Source organism: Podarcis liolepis (assembly GCF_965112155.1).
Source record: "Podarcis liolepis genome assembly, chromosome: 7".
Taxonomy (NCBI): domain Eukaryota; kingdom Metazoa; phylum Chordata; class Lepidosauria; order Squamata; family Lacertidae; genus Podarcis; species Podarcis liolepis.
The window spans coordinates 59,422,962-59,439,080 of record NC_139561.1 but is presented as its reverse complement, the minus strand read 5'-3'; the positions used below and the strand labels follow the sequence as shown (position 1 = coordinate 59,439,080).

The following is a 16,119-nucleotide window of genomic DNA, read 5'->3' as shown; positions in this document are numbered from 1 at the left end:
TATCTCTAGTCATACAACTCTGCCATGAGGTATCCTAGCCCCTATTCAGGCTTTTTTTTGGGGGGAGGGGGGACAGGGTGCTTTCAAGTATTGCACTCCTTCAGCAACACTTGTGATAAAGGAATTGTAGCTGTGTACCCTGCCCCAAAGCCTTAGGCTATGAATATGACCGAACACAGATCCACCCCCACTAGGAGAATATCCTGGGGAGGTTCTGCAGGTCATCATGTCAGGCTTAAAGCTTCTGCTTGGGGCAAGCAGTTAAACTTCTAATTTACATTTTTCAAGGGATGGGGGCTCCACCTCCTTTTCTTTCTTTATAGAAGTCCTGCTTCTACCCTGGAGAAATGTACCAGGTCAAGCTTTTCTGGGCGTGAAGGGAGGGAAGAAGTCTAATGTACTACTTGGGCTTAATGGAAGCTGTGGGGTCAGGGAGGAGAAGATGGGCAAAGGAAGGCCTACCTAGGTAGAATCCGATGCCTTCTGTCCACGCCCAGAGACCTTTTCCCTTCGACGTGCTCTTGGGCTACTGAACCCTATCCTCCAAAACGGGTTTAAGACGGGCGTTTGCAATGGGCTGGCTCAGAGCGGGAGTGGGGAGCAAGCTAGTTTTCCAAGGGCCCGGATCTGAGCAATGGAACAGCGGCTGCTGTCCACGAAGGCAGTGGCAGCGTCGGATCCAGTGAAAGGGCATGCCATTCTGGCCACCAAGCCTCCCTCCGCCCGAGCCCGGGGAAACCAGCTGCAGCCGACCCGAGGCGTAGCGGACCCTGAGCATCGGGCCGCCGTTTCCACAAGCCCCTTTGCGGAGGGGCCTGCCTGGCCACTGCCTCTCCTAGAGGGAGTGCGCGCGCTCGCGCACGCGCTCGGCGCTTCTCTGGCGCGCAGCAGCAAGAGCAGCCGCCGCGGGAGCGTCCCCCGTGGCCGGTCTCCGCCGCAGAGGTCAGTGTCTCCGCAGCGCGTCCTCCACCCCATGCGGTACGAAGTGGGGGCGGAGGGGGGGTGGAACCTCGGCGAGCAGAACGTTCTGATTTGGAACGCGGAGCGAGGAATCAGCGTTGCAAATCGGAACATTGGCGGTGGCATCTTTTGTTGCTGGCAGATGGCGGTGGGTGGGATTAACCGGCCTTTTAAGATTGCCGGCGGAGAGCGAGACCTTTCCTTCTCTCGCCCCGGACCTCTTTTCTCGGGCAGCGACCTCTTCTTAGAAGCCAGACAGGGCTGTTTGTTAAGGCGCTGCATCATCGCCGCCTCCTCTGCGCTGTCTTGTTTATCGATCTATTTATGTGAGCTCCTTATGTGATGCAAGAGCGAAAATAGAAGGTCGATGAGCCAGGGAGGGTTCAAATTAGCAATTCAGCGTTTAGTGTTGTTACCTAAATGAGATGTACAGGGCATTTCTCATAGCGGGAGAACCAGTCCTTCTCACCCAAGCAGTTGACAACCCCAGCAGCTACTGCTGGAGAAGGAGCCCTTGCACCCATCACTCCCCCCTCCAACGACCGACTTCTGATAATTGGCCCTAAACCAAGAGGTGTCCCTGATGGGACCATGTGCCCTAACAGAGCAGGGGCTGGAACACCAGGGAGCAGTCAGCTTTGAGAACTGGGCGGAGGGAGGATTACCGCCCCTTCTCAAAATGTCCCTTCTGAAATATTAACACATTTATTTATGAAATCAATTTAAATTCTACCTTAGTTTTCTTACACAGAGCTAAGGGGTGTAAAATACTTACCCCACCCTCACATGGGCATAGCCAGGATTTTTGTTGGGGGGGCAGGCTTCTGTGAGGAGGACAGAACCTCAGATTTGTATTGATTTGTATTGATTTTGATTGATGGGGGGGGCAGCTGCCCCCTGCCCCTCCTGGCTACGCCCATGCATCCTCATTTTATTCTCAAAACAAACCCTGAGAGCTAAGTTAGCCCAAGCAAGCAAGACATCTTCCCAACACCACCTGGTGAGCTTTGTGGCTGGGTGGGGTCTGAAGGTGTCTCTCCCTAGCCCCAACGCTGATCAGCGATGCCATTTTCTGGGTTGTATATTCTGGTAGTTCATCTGTTATTCTAGGCCAGTGTTTCCCAAACTTTTTTGGGCAAAGGCACACTTGTTTCATGAAAAAAAATCTCGAGGCACACCACCATTACAGCCCCGTGACGTCAGCGCGCAGCGTCACGCCGGGAGGGACATGAATTGCTAGCAAATTACATAATCACCTCCTTGAGGGCTGGCTCATCTTCTCCGAAGGCAGAACCCCATTAATTAACAGCACAGACTCACACCATAGCCAAGACGAGGGGGGAAAACCTCAGTCATGCACAGTCATGCACATGTGGGGGCTAAATGAGGACGAAGACCGGGCAGAGAGCAGGGTTCAAATCACCCCACCTGGCCAGGACAATCCCTGGGTGCTCCCTTGGGCCATTCGCCTGACCCACCTCGCAGGGCTGTTGTTGTGAGGATAACATGGGGAGAACCACGCGTGCCCCCCGGGAGCTCCTTGGAGGAGAAAGCGGGCAATGAATGCAATGCACGAAATATATGAGAGGCGACCAGGTTTTGCAGGTGAGGGGCCCCCGCCAGCCTCCGCTTCCAACACCCGGCGCAACGACGCCGAAGTTTCCCCCCGGGCTAGGCGAGCAGCGCTGCTCCCCCCGGCTCCCCTTCACCCTCCCGGCTCTCTCTGCCGCCCACTGGGGACCCCCCTCACCTGCCAAGTCCGGAGCGCCGGTGGAAGTTGCATGCATGCATGCAGGGCGCCGCGTTGCCATTGCATTGCACTGCACTCCATGCAACGCCTGCACGCATGCATTGCCTTGCACGCCCGCCAAGGGGTCTCCCCGCGGTCGGATGCGTCCCCTCCGGCGCGGATGCAGCATTGCAAAAATAAAACCCCCCCGACGCAGCCCTACCTGGGGGGCAGCCTCTGCCGCTCCGCCTCCGCGGGGATCCCCGGGCTCCATCCTGCCGCCCGATCTCCGCGGGGGCGCAGGCTGGCTGCGCGGGGTCTGCGCGGAAGAGCCCCTGCCCGCCCGGCTGCCGCCGCTGCGCTCATTCCATGGCCGGGAGAAGAGCGCTTCAAACAAAACGCCCGGCCCGCCAGGCCACGCTGGGAAATGTAGTTTGCGCACCCCGCGCGGGCGCGGAGCCCAAGGGCGAGGGGACTACGGATCCCGGCAGCCCCCGCGCCGGGGACGGAGGGGGAGAGGCCGGGTGCAGGGATGGAGGGATGGGTGGGCGAGCGAGTGAGTGAGTGGCAGCCGCCAAGCCTTGGCCGAGAGCCAGGAAGGGCCTCCCCGGAGGAGGAGGAGGAGGAGGAGGAGGGAGGCGCAGAGCGGGAGGGAGGGAGGGAACCCCAGGGGTCATCTAGTGACGGCGCCCCAATCGAAAATTTGACTTTAAAAAAAAAAATCTTTCGAATTTTTTAATTTTTCCCGCGGCACACCGGGCAACATCTAGTGTGCCGCGGAACAGTGGTTGGGAAACACTGCACTAGTGTGCCACGGAACAGTGGTTGGGAAACACTGTTCTAGGCTGCATCAACAGTAGTGTCCAGGTCAAGGGAAGTAATAATACCACTTTATTCTGCCTTGGTCAGACCACACCTGGGATACTGTGTCCAGTTCTGGACACCACAGTTTTAAGGAGGATATTGACAAGCTGGAATGTGTGCGGAGGAGGGCAGCCAAGATGATCAGCGGTCTGGAAACCAAGTCTTAGAAGGAATAGTTGAGGAATCTGGGTATGTTTAGCCTGGATAAAAGGAGTCTGAGAGGATATATGATAGCCATTTCAAATATCTGAAGGGCTGTCGCATGGAAGATGGAGCATGCTTGTTTTCACCTTGTCCAGAGGATAGGACCCAAACCAATGTATTCAAGTTACAAGAAAGGAGTTTCTGACTAAACATCAGGAATAACTTTGTGATGGTAAGAGCTGTTTGACCGTCAAACAGCCTCCCTCTCCTTCCTTGGTGGTGTTTAAAGCAGAGATTGGATGGTGCTCTGTCATGGATACTTTAACTGAGATTCCTGCATTGCAGGGGGCTGGACTAGATGACCCCTGGGTCCCTTCCAACTCTACAATTCTGTGACTCTAAGAAGGGTATTTAGGTATCTCCACTGAACCAAAAACACCCAGCACCTCATTTTCTCATATTATTGTCTCCAAGTAATGAGAAACTCCAGGGGTAATACAACCCATGCCTGATGTGTCCTTTTGAAGGGGAGAGCAGTAGAGACTTAGGCCGCATCCAGACTTACTGAGCAGTCACCTTGATTTGTTTGTGGGAAGGTTGTACAATCTTGCATCAAGCAAATGTTATCCCAAAACCTTCCAATTCATTTCCCCCATCACTTTTCTTATCACCAAAACAATATTTTCGGGGGGGGGGGGGAGCAAAACTGATGTGCTGGAGCATTAAAAAAAACTGTGCAACCTGGATTTGCCAGTGTGTGACTGAATCCTACCCGAAAATAGCAACAGTCAGAAAGTGTTCTCACGTTGTATTTACACAGTTCTCACTATACTCAAACAACAGCAGAAATCTGAGTAAAGCAGGGCTGGAGACACGGAGGCAAAAAAATGTGGTTTTAACGATGACAGAGGCTCAAGTGCAGCAGAGATGGAGAGACACTGGCGGTTGTTATTTTAAAAAAACAAAGCTGTTTTAACAAGGAGAAGTAGCAGAAATGGGTGCATCATAGCAGCTAACACAACAGAGCCTTCCCACTTCCTTGCTGTATTCAAACCTTTTTCTAACCTGCCACTTCACCCCTCCTTATGTCACCTCACTCGCTCTATTCAAACCTCTGCCACTGTTTAAAATAACCATCCCCTGCTCTGCTTCATTCCACCCCTGCTTTATTGAGACCTGTGGTGCTGTTTAATACTACTATTTCCCTACTGTGTTCTTCCAGCCCCACTTATGCGATTTCCCCCCTTCAGTGTCTCTCCCTTCTCCTTTTATTCTTCACCTGACTCTTGTGTGTGAGAGAGAGGATGAGGAGCTCACAATGATTTCATTGTATGGAAGGTTCTTTATTCAAACCTTTGCTGTTGTTTGCTAGATCCAGTTCCCCACCTCTGATTCAAAGGGTTGGAGATGGGATGTGAGGAAGAGGAAGCCTGGAAGTGGTGGAAGTCTGTTTCTTGTCCTGGTTACAGAACAGGCTGCTGTCTTCAGAACGCTCCCTGGCCTTGCAACACCTGACAAAACTGCTTCCCCTCTCAGTGTGCCTCCCTTCTCACTCCCTTGCCATTGTCATACTGTTGTACAGCCTGCCTTCTCTTTTCCTCCCCTACCCCACCACAACTTCCTGCAAATCCAGGATTGTGATGAATCCTTCAGTGGGGGCTGTGCAATGACAGCCTTACATATCTGTGTAATTGGGAAGACATATTTATATGTCTCTTATCGTCTCGTTTACCGTTGGGGTTATAAAAAATATTTGCAAGCTGTGTGAAGAGTTTTATTAAAACTTTTGTACACCCTGCAATTTTCTGATGAAAAAATAGCTTTTTAAAATAATAATAATAATAAGAAGAAGAGTGTGGATTTGATACCCCGCCTTTCACTCCCTTTAAGGAGTCTCAAAGCGGCTAACATTCTCCTTTCCCTTCCTCCCCCACAACAAACACTCTGTGAGGTGAGTGGGGCTGAGAGACTTCAGAGAAGTGTGACTAGCGCAAGGTCACCCAGCAGCTGCATGTGGAGGAGCGGAGACGCGAACCCGGTTCCCCAGATTACGTGACTACCGCTCTTAACCACTACACCATACTGACAATAAATAATATCTGTTCCAGCCTTTTATTTTCACCGAAGGCCAGCCAGATTCCTTTGGAAGGCGCAAGAGCCATAGCTCAGTGGCAGAGCATCAGCTTTGCCTGCAGAAAGTCCCAGGTTCAATCCCCTATGGCATCTCCAGGTAGGGCTGGGAGAGGCCCCTGCCGGAAACCCCGGAGAGCTGCTGCCAGTCAGTGCAGGCAGTACTGAGCTGGATGGACCAAGGAATTGACTGGGTATAAGGCAGCTTCCTGTGTTCCTATGGATGCTTCCCTGCAGAGCATGTTGGGACTGGCCACTGCCGTGTTGTTTGTCCCAGCGCCTGATGTTCAGAGGTAGACTGCCTTGGAGCACTGGAGGGTCCATCTAGTTACGTTCATGACTGAAAGCCACCAATATGCTGTTGCTATCTCTTTCTAGCTTATCTTTAGGTTCATTCTCCGTTCCCCTGAGCAGTTTCCGGTGTGTGATTAAGAGAGACCTGCTGCTTCCGGGATGGAGGAGAAGAAGAAGAAGAAAAGTCCCAAAGCCCACCTAGCTCAGCCAGTTCCAGCCAGTGCTCTCCGCAAGCTGCCAGTCCCTTCGAGCAAGAGCACCTCTTTCTCCCTGGGGATGCCTCATCTCCCTTCGCCAAAGCAAAGAGCCAAGTTCAAGAGGTCAGCCAAAGGTTGGGGCAGAGCTGCATGGTTTCCTCTGGGAGGGATTTGAACCCAGAGCTCAGCTGGCTAGAATTTCATCTGTCCAGCCACTGCCAAGCGGAAAGATGTGAAACTGGGGAGGAGGTGTTTTAATGCTTATGTTGTGTTCCTACCTTTAAATAGGACTGTTCAGAACTGGACACTCCATGCATTTTAAGGACATTTTAACCTTATGCTGATTTATTTATTTTTTCAACCAAGCTGCTTTCCATCAGAGAAAGGCATTTTGCCATTGCCCAGAGGCACCCTTTTCTTGCTTTTTGCTACTGCTTTGAGTTTGATGATTTGCATTTGAATGGTTGCATCATTGTTGCTTTTTTACATCTCTAGACTGCTTTGATTGACTTTTTCCATAGGGGGAGAGCAGGGTATAATTTTTTTAAGTAAGAGAAAATTAATAGGTCTGCTTTTTAAAAAAGCTGTCTGCCTTCACAGAAGGAGGGCACTCGGCACATGCTTAGAGGCACTTAGCCCCTGGAAACATTGAAAATGAAAAACTTGGCAACCCTGCTTTTGAATAAAATTATCTCAGCATCTCCTTGTGGTAGCAAACAGGGCACAGTCAAAAACAGTAAGTCAATGTATGAAGAATTACAGTGTCTTGGTTATGCCTTGCTAAAGTCACAAGCAGTCCTTGCTCCACCCCACAGTGCCTTAAGGCAGCCTTCAGATGCTTGGGACTACAACTCCCACCAGCTCCAGCCAGGTTGGCGACAGCTTACCTAAGGTTCGTTCCCCTTAGAGAGAGCCCACCTCTTTTCCCTTTGAAATGACACTTCTCCCCAAATTATAACCCAAGGCAAAGGGGACCCAGGCTTCCAGTTTGGAGCTGCCCTTAAGGGTGGCAGGAGGGAAGATGGACACGATTGAGTGCTGTGAGCAATGTCCTCCGGAGCAGGCCTCACTGAAATGAAAGGAGACCTTTGCTAGAGCAAGCCAGATGGGTGCCGGGGTGGAATCTAGGCCGTGCCCTTGAGTCAATGGCATTTCTTTATCCAGTAAACAAAGCAAAAGGATTTGACTTCCTAGTCCAGGTCTTGTGGCCTGGTGTGTGGGAGGTGGGAGGGAGTTGGAAGGAATATGTCTCCTGAGCTGAAAGTTCTGGGCTGAGAACTTTTGCTTTAAAGTTGTGGGTAAGCAGATCAATGTCCAATGATGATATAGCACAATTTCTAGCAGCATTTATGGGGAAGCCAGCTGCTGAGAAGAAGTCTGCATACAAGAAAAAGACTACTATCCAGTTAGCTGCCCAGCTTTCTGTTCCTCCCTGGAAAACAATCACCCCAATGCCTCCCTGTTAATAATTTGGGGTGGGGGATCTCTCAGCTCTCCCCCACAACCTCCATAGGAGGAGGTGAGGCTGCCCTCCTAGGAGAGATTTTGGCGTGTTCCCAGCCCTGCATGCCCAACTGGCCATTGCGTTGGCAGAGCCCCTGACTCCTTGGCAAGGAAAGTGGAAATGATGCTGAGGACAATCTTGGAGGCCGTCTCTGGCTTCCTTTGTGCTCTGAGGAAGGAAGACGGACTTCCTGCCCAGTCCCACCCCACCCATCACCTTTTCTTATTGCTGTTGTCTGATGCAGAGCAAACAAGGAGAAGCCCCGAGCTCCCCAGCCTGGAGGCAGCACTGCCACAGCAGCTGTGGGGACCCCTCTGCAGCACTCATTCCTGACCGACGTCTCGGATGTGTATGAAATGGAGGGGGGCCTCCTGAACCTCTTGAACGACTTCCATTCGGGGAAGCTGCAGGCTTTTGGTAAGCACTTCAGTTATTTCTCGACCCTTGAGTTCCGAGGGAGAAAAACATCTCAGAAATATCTGTTTCTGGACAGTGTGTTGTAATATGCAGGGGGTTGGATGGGGAACGGCAAGGCCTGAATTCGAATCTTTGCTTAGCAAGTGCAATTAGCTGAATTAAACTCTCTCAGCCTCACCTAGCTAACTGGGGGTGGCATCTCCTAGAAGCTCCATGGAATAACGCTGGTGTTCTTTTTCTCAACTAATGCAGGGAAGGAATGTTCCTTTGAGCAGCTGGAGCACGTTCGGGAGATGCAGGAGAAGTTGGCTCGCCTGCATTTCAGCCTGGACGTCTACGTGGAGGAACTTGCTGAGGACCAGAAGAAGACGGTGGCCGACAGGAACCTGGATCAGCTGCTGACAAATGTGAGTGCTGTGAGGAATCCTGGAATCCCTTTTCTGGCTGAGAGACTCTCGCCCTCTCCGACCTCCTTGTTCAGCCCGGAACTGAAGAGCTCAGGCTGCATATACTTTGAAACACATCCAAAGCACACACTTTCCCTCAAAGAATTCTGGGCAATGTAGTTTAAAGGTTGCTGGGAATTGTTAGACTGTGAGGGGTAAACCATAGTGCCTAGAATTCTTTGAGTTGGGGGGATGTGTGCCACAATATATAGTGTGTAAGTAGCCCAAGTCACATATGTTGTCCAGCACAAGACATGATTGGGTGCATATGCCTTTGTTATGGAAACCCAGCATACTTAAAATATAATTGCCTCTCCCCCTGAGAAGTTTATAAGCATCCATGACATCCCAACTACTCAGTCTGTGTGTAGGGTGCATTTGCAGGTGATAGGTAACAATCTTTTAAAGGTAAAGGGACCCCTGACCGTTAAGTCCAGTCATGGAGGACTCTGGGGTTGCGGCGCTCATCTCACTTTATTGGCCGAGGGAGCCGGCGTACAGCTTCCGGGTCATGTGGTCAGCATGACTAAGCCGCTTCTGGCGAACCAGAGCAGCACATGGAAACGCCGTTTACCTTCCCACAGGAGCAGTACCTATTTATTTACTTGCACTTTGACGTGCTTTTGAACTGCTAGGTTGGCAGGAACAGGGACCGAGCAATGGGAGCTCACACCGACACGGGGATTCGAACCACCGACCTTCTGATCGGCAAGTCCTAGGCTCTGTGGTTTAACCCACAGCGCCACCCACGTCCCTATCAAACTTTTACTTACTGGCAAATTTACACTCATCTGCCAGCTGGGGGAGACCTTGCTCTGTGCTCCTCCAATATTTATGGCCAGTCTGGTGGTTTTGGCCAAGCCCTATACCTGATCAGGTGTTGGGCAGGTAAAGGTGTGGCTGAGACAGAAGAGGTTTGCAGGTACTGGTGATCAGCTGATCATCAGGACTTGCAGTGTCCTGTGAGCAGCACTCTGCAAGCCCCACCAATGAGCTGATCGTCTGCATGGACAAAAACTGGATCCCTGTTGGGTGATTGACTGGCCTGCCTATCAAGCTTGGCCTATGGGGGAGGTAAGGGTCCATCCAGCCTCCTGGCCAGATCCAGTTCCAAAACCCTGCAATAGAGCTTTCTCCGTGTTGGTGCAATATCTATGGGACTCTCTTCTGCATTTTAGGAAACAAGTTAACTTTCTTAATCTTGATCCATTTTTGAAGTACCTGCAGGCTAAATATCCCCTCTCTTTAAATATTGGCAAATGGCAGCCACAGAGGTGGCAGTGGGAGATTCCTCTGGCTTCTCCCTTAACAGCAAATACCTGTTTCAGGGGCATCTTTATCTGAAAAATAAGGTTTTGTGAGTGTATGTGTTAAAAACACTACCATACACACTCACTTACTCACTCAGCGCCTGCACCCCTGATGCTTATCACTGCCTTCTCCCAGAAGCTGCTATTTGCCAAAATCTAAAGAGGGGGATGATCCTATCACAGAGCTCCATCACCTTGCTTAGTGTGGCCCCAGTTTATTTCCACTGCAGAATGTGGAGTTTCTGTCTGTGGAGTTTTACATTTTTTCAGCACCACATTCCCGAGTTACTGCAGTACAGAGTGTGGTTGTGATGTTCAGCTGTCTTTCCCAGCATGCTCTTCTGCCGCAGTTACGGACTGCAGCTCCCACCGGTCAGGTGCTATCTGTGGCTGATGGGAGTTGTAGTCCAAAACAGCTGCAGAGCACCAGGTTTGGAGAGGCTGATTTTGAACGTCAGCTGCTCCAGTGCAGAAAGGACACCTCTTGCTTTTCAGTGCCTGCAAGGCTCCTGTTACTCAGCTCCTCTTAAGAGCTCCTTGTGTTTGTTTGTGGCTGACTCTCTTTTGCTTTTGCAGCTGGAAGAACTCAGCAACTCCATGTATCCTCCTTATGGTGCCCAGTGTGTGAATGCCCAAGCCATTTCCCAGGCGGACTGGGGGCAGAGGCGATGGTGGGGGTGAAGGGTGGGACGCTGGGTGGGGTACAGGGAGGAAGTAGTCTATCCATCTGTGGCAGATAGGCAAGGTTGAATAGTCCAGTTACTCCTTTTTTAAATAGGAGATTCCCTCTGGCTTCCTCCTCCTCTCTCTCCCCAAGAGAAGCAGCATCAGAGTGAAAAGGTATGTCTGCAGAGAAGAAGGGGGTGGGCGGGCATCATAGCTTAGCTGCCTTTCATTTTTCCTTAATAAGACACCTCAGACAAAAGCTCCACCTGGCAGAAAACCCTGACTTGGAGGATGCGTCCACAGTCTAGAACAAGGAGGAGTTGGAGGCTGCCTGCTTTTTCTCTTGACTGTTTTCATTAAGAAGCCTCAAAAAGAAAAACAAAGGGAGCAAAGAAGCAGCTGCAGAGCCGAGCGAAGAAGACCCGAGCAAAGAACTACTTCTGGACTGTACACGGAAAGGATAAGTTAGGTGGAGCCTGGTGGAAAAGGATGCGACTCCTGGGCCTCAGTGCACTGGGGACACACTGCAGAGGCAGCATGGAAGCCAGCCTCCAGCAGAGACTCCTGCGCCCCACGACCGACAGAGGGCAAACAGAGACTGCAGGGCCCTGGGGGATGTGGCAAGGGGTGCCCTCTTGGGCCATGCAGGCCTCTGGCTTTGACTGGCAAAATGTCCTGTGCCAAGACAGAGAGATGCAGGTTCTAGGGCTTGGCTGCTTGCAGACAGTCCTTAGAACCAGGATCCGCTGTTTTCCCCCTCCTACAGCTCCAGACCAGTTTGCACACATGCCATGTTTGTACGCACACAGTTGGACAGGCACAAGGCCAGCAAATTGGACGGTGATGTATTCCATCAGTCTTGCTGCTTCTGCCAAGAGTTGTCTGCCTCCAGTTTTAATATTTTTCCCCCCAGCATAGCATGAATGCTCATTTTCATGACTGTTTGTTTGGTGCCCCATCAACATTTTTTAAAATGCCAACTGTTTAATAGGAAACTGCCCCTGGAGGAGGAAAGTGGTCTTATGACTAGGGAAGGCCAAATTTATCAGAATTTCAGTTGAATTCCTCTTAATTATACAGAGTTTTCCTTAACCACATTTTTGCAAGCAATTTCCCCAAATGCATTTTTTTGTATGTTATTTTCCTTAATGTATGCATTTTATGCACACTTTCCCCTAACATACACATTTTAAAAACATTATTTGGTTGGACAACTGTGTTAGATTTCAGAGGAGTGTGAATTATGAAGAATAGCTGTATTTTTATTTACACATTACACATTGTGTTAATAAGCGCAACTTATGGAGTTCTTCATTAAAATGCAAGCCAGACCCAAATTTATCCTCCAGGCCTATTTGTAGAGAGCTGGTGTAGTGTAGTGGCTTAAGAGACTGCTTTGAATCAAGAAGTGTCCAGTTTGAATCTTGCCTCTGCCACAAACTGACTAATTGTCCTTAGTCACTTTCTCTCAGCTTCAGTACCCCCTCTGCAATATGGGGTATGATAATATCTTACAGAGCTGTTGCTAAGCTTTACAGCTAGAGAGAGTACATGTGAAGGTGCTATATGGATGTTAAGTGTTACTATTTTTATTATCCTCATCATTGGGATCATCCAATCCTTGGTCTGCATGTTTCATTTCTGCCATGAAAAGGAGGACCCAGTTCCCCCTGATACCAGATTTGAAGGACAGGTTGTGGAACAGTTCAGGGAACCACTGTCACTTGAGGAGGGGAAGTTTCCTGGCTCCACAGCCCTTCACATGCTGCCAGGTGAACTTCTGCACTCTCTCTATTCAGGATGTAGCTCTGCCCCTTGCAAATGCACACAAACAGCTGGTTTGCTAGAGGTGTAGAAATACTATTCCTGGGCTACCTCCTTTCTCTTCCCTGGGGCTTGTCCCTCATTTCTCACCCCCCCTCCCGCCCCCACAACCCAGCCCCAGACAGGCCTAACCCAAGACTCTGCTAGGTTACCCCTACATCACATGCAGGGCTCTGGCAGTTGTTCCAAGGCAACAAAATGGAGATGCAAAACTTTCCCAGTGTTAACAACTTGGGGAATCTAATTAGGGTTCACATTTGCTCAGTCAGAACCTAGTAAGACAGTAATGCATAGCCAGTGAAAAAAGACTCAAGATTATACATGAAATGAAGGTATATTATTCATTTGCTTCATTCAAGGTATATTATTCTCTTCATACAGATAACTGTGGCATTTGAAGAAATGCAATATTGCAGTATAGTACCGTTAGAACTTAATATGGATATTGCCTCCAGATGGGCTCTACATTGAGCATTCATCCTTATTTGCCTACACAATGTTTATGTGGGGGTGATACGGTGTCTGGTTTTTATTGAGCAAACGTTCTGATTTGTTTTCAGGGACGTTATACGACAATGGACATTCATTGTGATTGGATTGCTTGTGTGATGGTGTTATGCCTTCCTTTTAATCAGTTGTTTATCTCACAATTTTTAGTGCGTCGCTTTCTTAACTGCAGAAAGCTCGTTTTTTCTTTTTCTTTTAAGTGGCTTTGTTGTGCCGAGCAAACCAAGGTTTCCAGAAAATTTAGCCTCTGACTTGGAGCCATCTAGTTGTGAAAATGAATTTCTAAGTTTGATGGCACATGTAGCATTTTGGAATAAAATACTTAACCATCAGTAGCTGTGGGCTAGGATCCTGTGGCCTTTAGCTGGGTGAGAGGATGTAAAAAAAAGAGTTAGACCCCAAGCAGGCAGGTAGAAAGAAAGAAAGAAAGAGAGGGATTCTCTGAACATCTTTCTATATACCAGAAAGATTGTGTTTTCTACCTTTTCTATCAATTTCATTACTTGCTTGGCAAGCCCATATAAGATGTAGATTCTGGGTGCCTATAATCTGTGAGCCCCTTCCTTTTCCAGCACCCCTTTGCCCAGGTCACTTTGACACTCTGTTGTCAATCATGTTATTGATTCCACATTTGCTGAGGCACCATGGCTGTTGTTCTCATTGCGCTTTTTAGTATCTTATTTATGCTGATGGGATAATGTTTCCTGTGACGACCTCATCAGGTTGCCAGGGCCTCTCATGACTGTCCCTGAGGGTCAGCAGAAAGTTCCAAGCGGCCTGCGCAATGTGGCAGAATTGATCTTGTCCTCCGCTTTAGCCCTTGACAGCTGCTCTACTGCCTGCTGGCGTTTGCTGCAGCTGATGGCTCTGCAGGTCTAGCTAACTCCAGATCAACATCCAGATTCTCTATGCGGATTAATGCATATGGGAGCCACCTCTGCCTTCCTGCAGGAGAAATTAGCGCTGAGGAGTATCAGGGGCAGGAATCTTGAGGACCATATTTCTTGAGGTTTTTCTGACCCTCAGTTCCACCTTCCCCAGTTCTGGTGCTGCTGCCTCCTTCTCCTGATCACCCTTAGCCTTGAACCCGGAGTCACTGCCAGAGCCATTTGGATACCTGGACCTGTAGTGCACTGCCCGTCCCTTGAGGCTTGCAGAGGATCTCGCATGGCCCAGTTAGTGTTTGTTTAGTAACTGATGGTGTAAGGATGTGGATTGAGTGCTTAATGAGTTGAAGTCCCATAGAAGAATTCTTTGTTAATGCATAGGACTGCTGAAGGCAGGGGTTAATGCAGCCTTCACCAACATAGTGCCCTCCAGTTGTTTTTGGCTACGTCTGGAGTTGTATCCAAAAGCATCTGGAGGGCACAAATTTGGCAAAGACTGGGTAGTGTGTACCCCCCCAAAAGCTGCATTTAAAATCACAAAAAGCAGATAAAGTATGCAAACTTTAATTTGTATTACTAGTCCACTTCCTTGTGTTCTCTTTCCCTCCCAAGCTCTTCTAAACCTTTGTGAAAATTGTAGTCTACTGAACAAATGAATGTGGTTTGTAATTTTGTAAATGTTGTTATGCTTGTTAACACATGAAACGTTCATCGTGGAAGGGGGTGGAGTCCAATTTTTGTAAAATCAGCTCATAAATAGTTATTAAACTTTCTATAGGACAAAAGTTTTGTGTGTATATTTGGTAGGTAAGTTTATTTTGTGTCTTTGGTTTTGACATCTAACTTGGCGACACTGCAATTTAGCAGCACCCAGTCGCTGCTGATGTGCTTTACGCTGCAAATGGTATCACAACTCGGTTTCCAGACTTCTGGAGTACAAATCACATCCTGTAGCCAAGTGGGTGGTAGGGTTTAATTAGAATGAGAGTCAAAATACTTGACCCCCCTCCAGATTCCTAATCATGATTGCCCTACCCCTGCCAATTTAGAAGGCAGGGGGGAAAAATAAACAGATAGAAAGGCAATAATATTGAGAAAGGCTAAGATTTGTAGTGTATGAAACAAAGTAGGCTCCCAGCAATCCCAGCTTTGGATTATCCCAGACTATGCACCCAGTATTCCACAGAAGTGTCCTCTGCCTAGTACCAAACCATCACTTCTGCCCCAATGCTGCTTTCTGTGGGTACAAGCAAGATGCTGTGCAACAAATCGGCCTGCTGTGGTCAGATTTACCCACATCCTTTCCAAGGTTTATGGCTATGTTTTTCCCCCTGAGAAAAGTTAAGATGCTGGAGAATCTGGATTCTGCCCCTTGTGCCACTATCTGCATTTTTGTTGTTGTACTGAATTGCAGAATACAAACCTTCCGTGATCATCAGAGGTGGCAGTCACATTTCCTACCTGGCTGGACAGCAATGCCCGATGCAGGGAGATGGTTATGGAGCACCAGGTTCTGTGAATAGTCACAGAATATTCTCCAAGAGACAATCTGCTCTGCATCACACGGCTGTTTGGGATTGTAGTACTTAGTCCTGCCAGGGTCTACAGAGCTTGCTTTGACAAATAAGCAGCCCAGGGGCAAGTCCTGTGGCTTCAGTGCATAGGCAACACATTCAACCTCTTTTTTCCCATCTGTAAATTGGAATTAACAATGGACTACCTTGCCGAGTTGTTAGGTAGGCAAGCACAGGAAGGATTTCAAATTCCTTTGCAAAATAAATGTATTGCCTATACAGTGGTGCCCCGCAAGACGAATGCCTCGCAAGACAGAAAACCCGCTAGATGAAAGGGTTTTCCGTTTTTGAGCTGCTTCGCAAGACGATTTTCCCTATGGGCTTGCTTTGCAAGACGAAAACGTCTTGCAAGTGTTCCGATTTTTTTTCGCTCCCCCCCCCCTTTTTCTAAGCCACTAAGCCGCTAATAGCCTTTTAGCCGCTAATCCTTTAATAGCCGCTAAGCCTTTAATAGCCGCTAAACCTCTAATAGCGCTAATCTGCTAAGCCGATAATAGGGTTGCTTCGCAAGACGAAAAAAACGCTAGACGAAGAGACTCGAGGAACGGATTAATTTCGTTTTGCGAGGCACCACTGTAGTGTGAAAATATACGTTCCCAAGCTGTGTCCACCAGTGGCATCACTTCTCAACGTAAGTGAGAAGGGCCTGGAAGCCTCGCTTATAAT

The 16,119-nt window shown here is 49.1% G+C and overlaps 1 protein-coding gene across 8 annotated transcripts; it reads left to right on the top strand.

Moving 5' to 3' along the window:
* Nucleotides 1-419: 419 nt before the first annotated feature.
* Nucleotides 420-14,664, top strand: CCDC28B (coiled-coil domain containing 28B). Of its 8 annotated transcripts, XM_083511709.1 has the most exons (8): nucleotides 848-942; nucleotides 3,599-3,742; nucleotides 5,806-6,120; nucleotides 6,206-6,441; nucleotides 8,067-8,239; nucleotides 8,492-8,646; nucleotides 10,572-10,594; nucleotides 10,915-14,664. In XM_083511709.1, exons 4-8 carry the CDS (start codon nucleotides 6,281-6,283, stop codon nucleotides 10,967-10,969), a joined length of 567 nt encoding a protein of 188 aa, XP_083367835.1. In that variant the 5' UTR covers nucleotides 848-942; nucleotides 3,599-3,742; nucleotides 5,806-6,120; nucleotides 6,206-6,280; the 3' UTR covers nucleotides 10,970-14,664. The 8 variants fall into 8 exon arrangements, with proteins under 8 accessions (XP_083367836.1, XP_083367832.1, XP_083367835.1 ...); XM_083511710.1 differs by lacking the exon at nucleotides 5,806-6,120 and having other exon boundaries at nucleotides 420-942; nucleotides 3,599-3,929; XM_083511713.1 differs by lacking the exon at nucleotides 5,806-6,120.
* The last annotated feature ends 1,455 nt before the right edge of the window (nucleotides 14,665-16,119 follow it).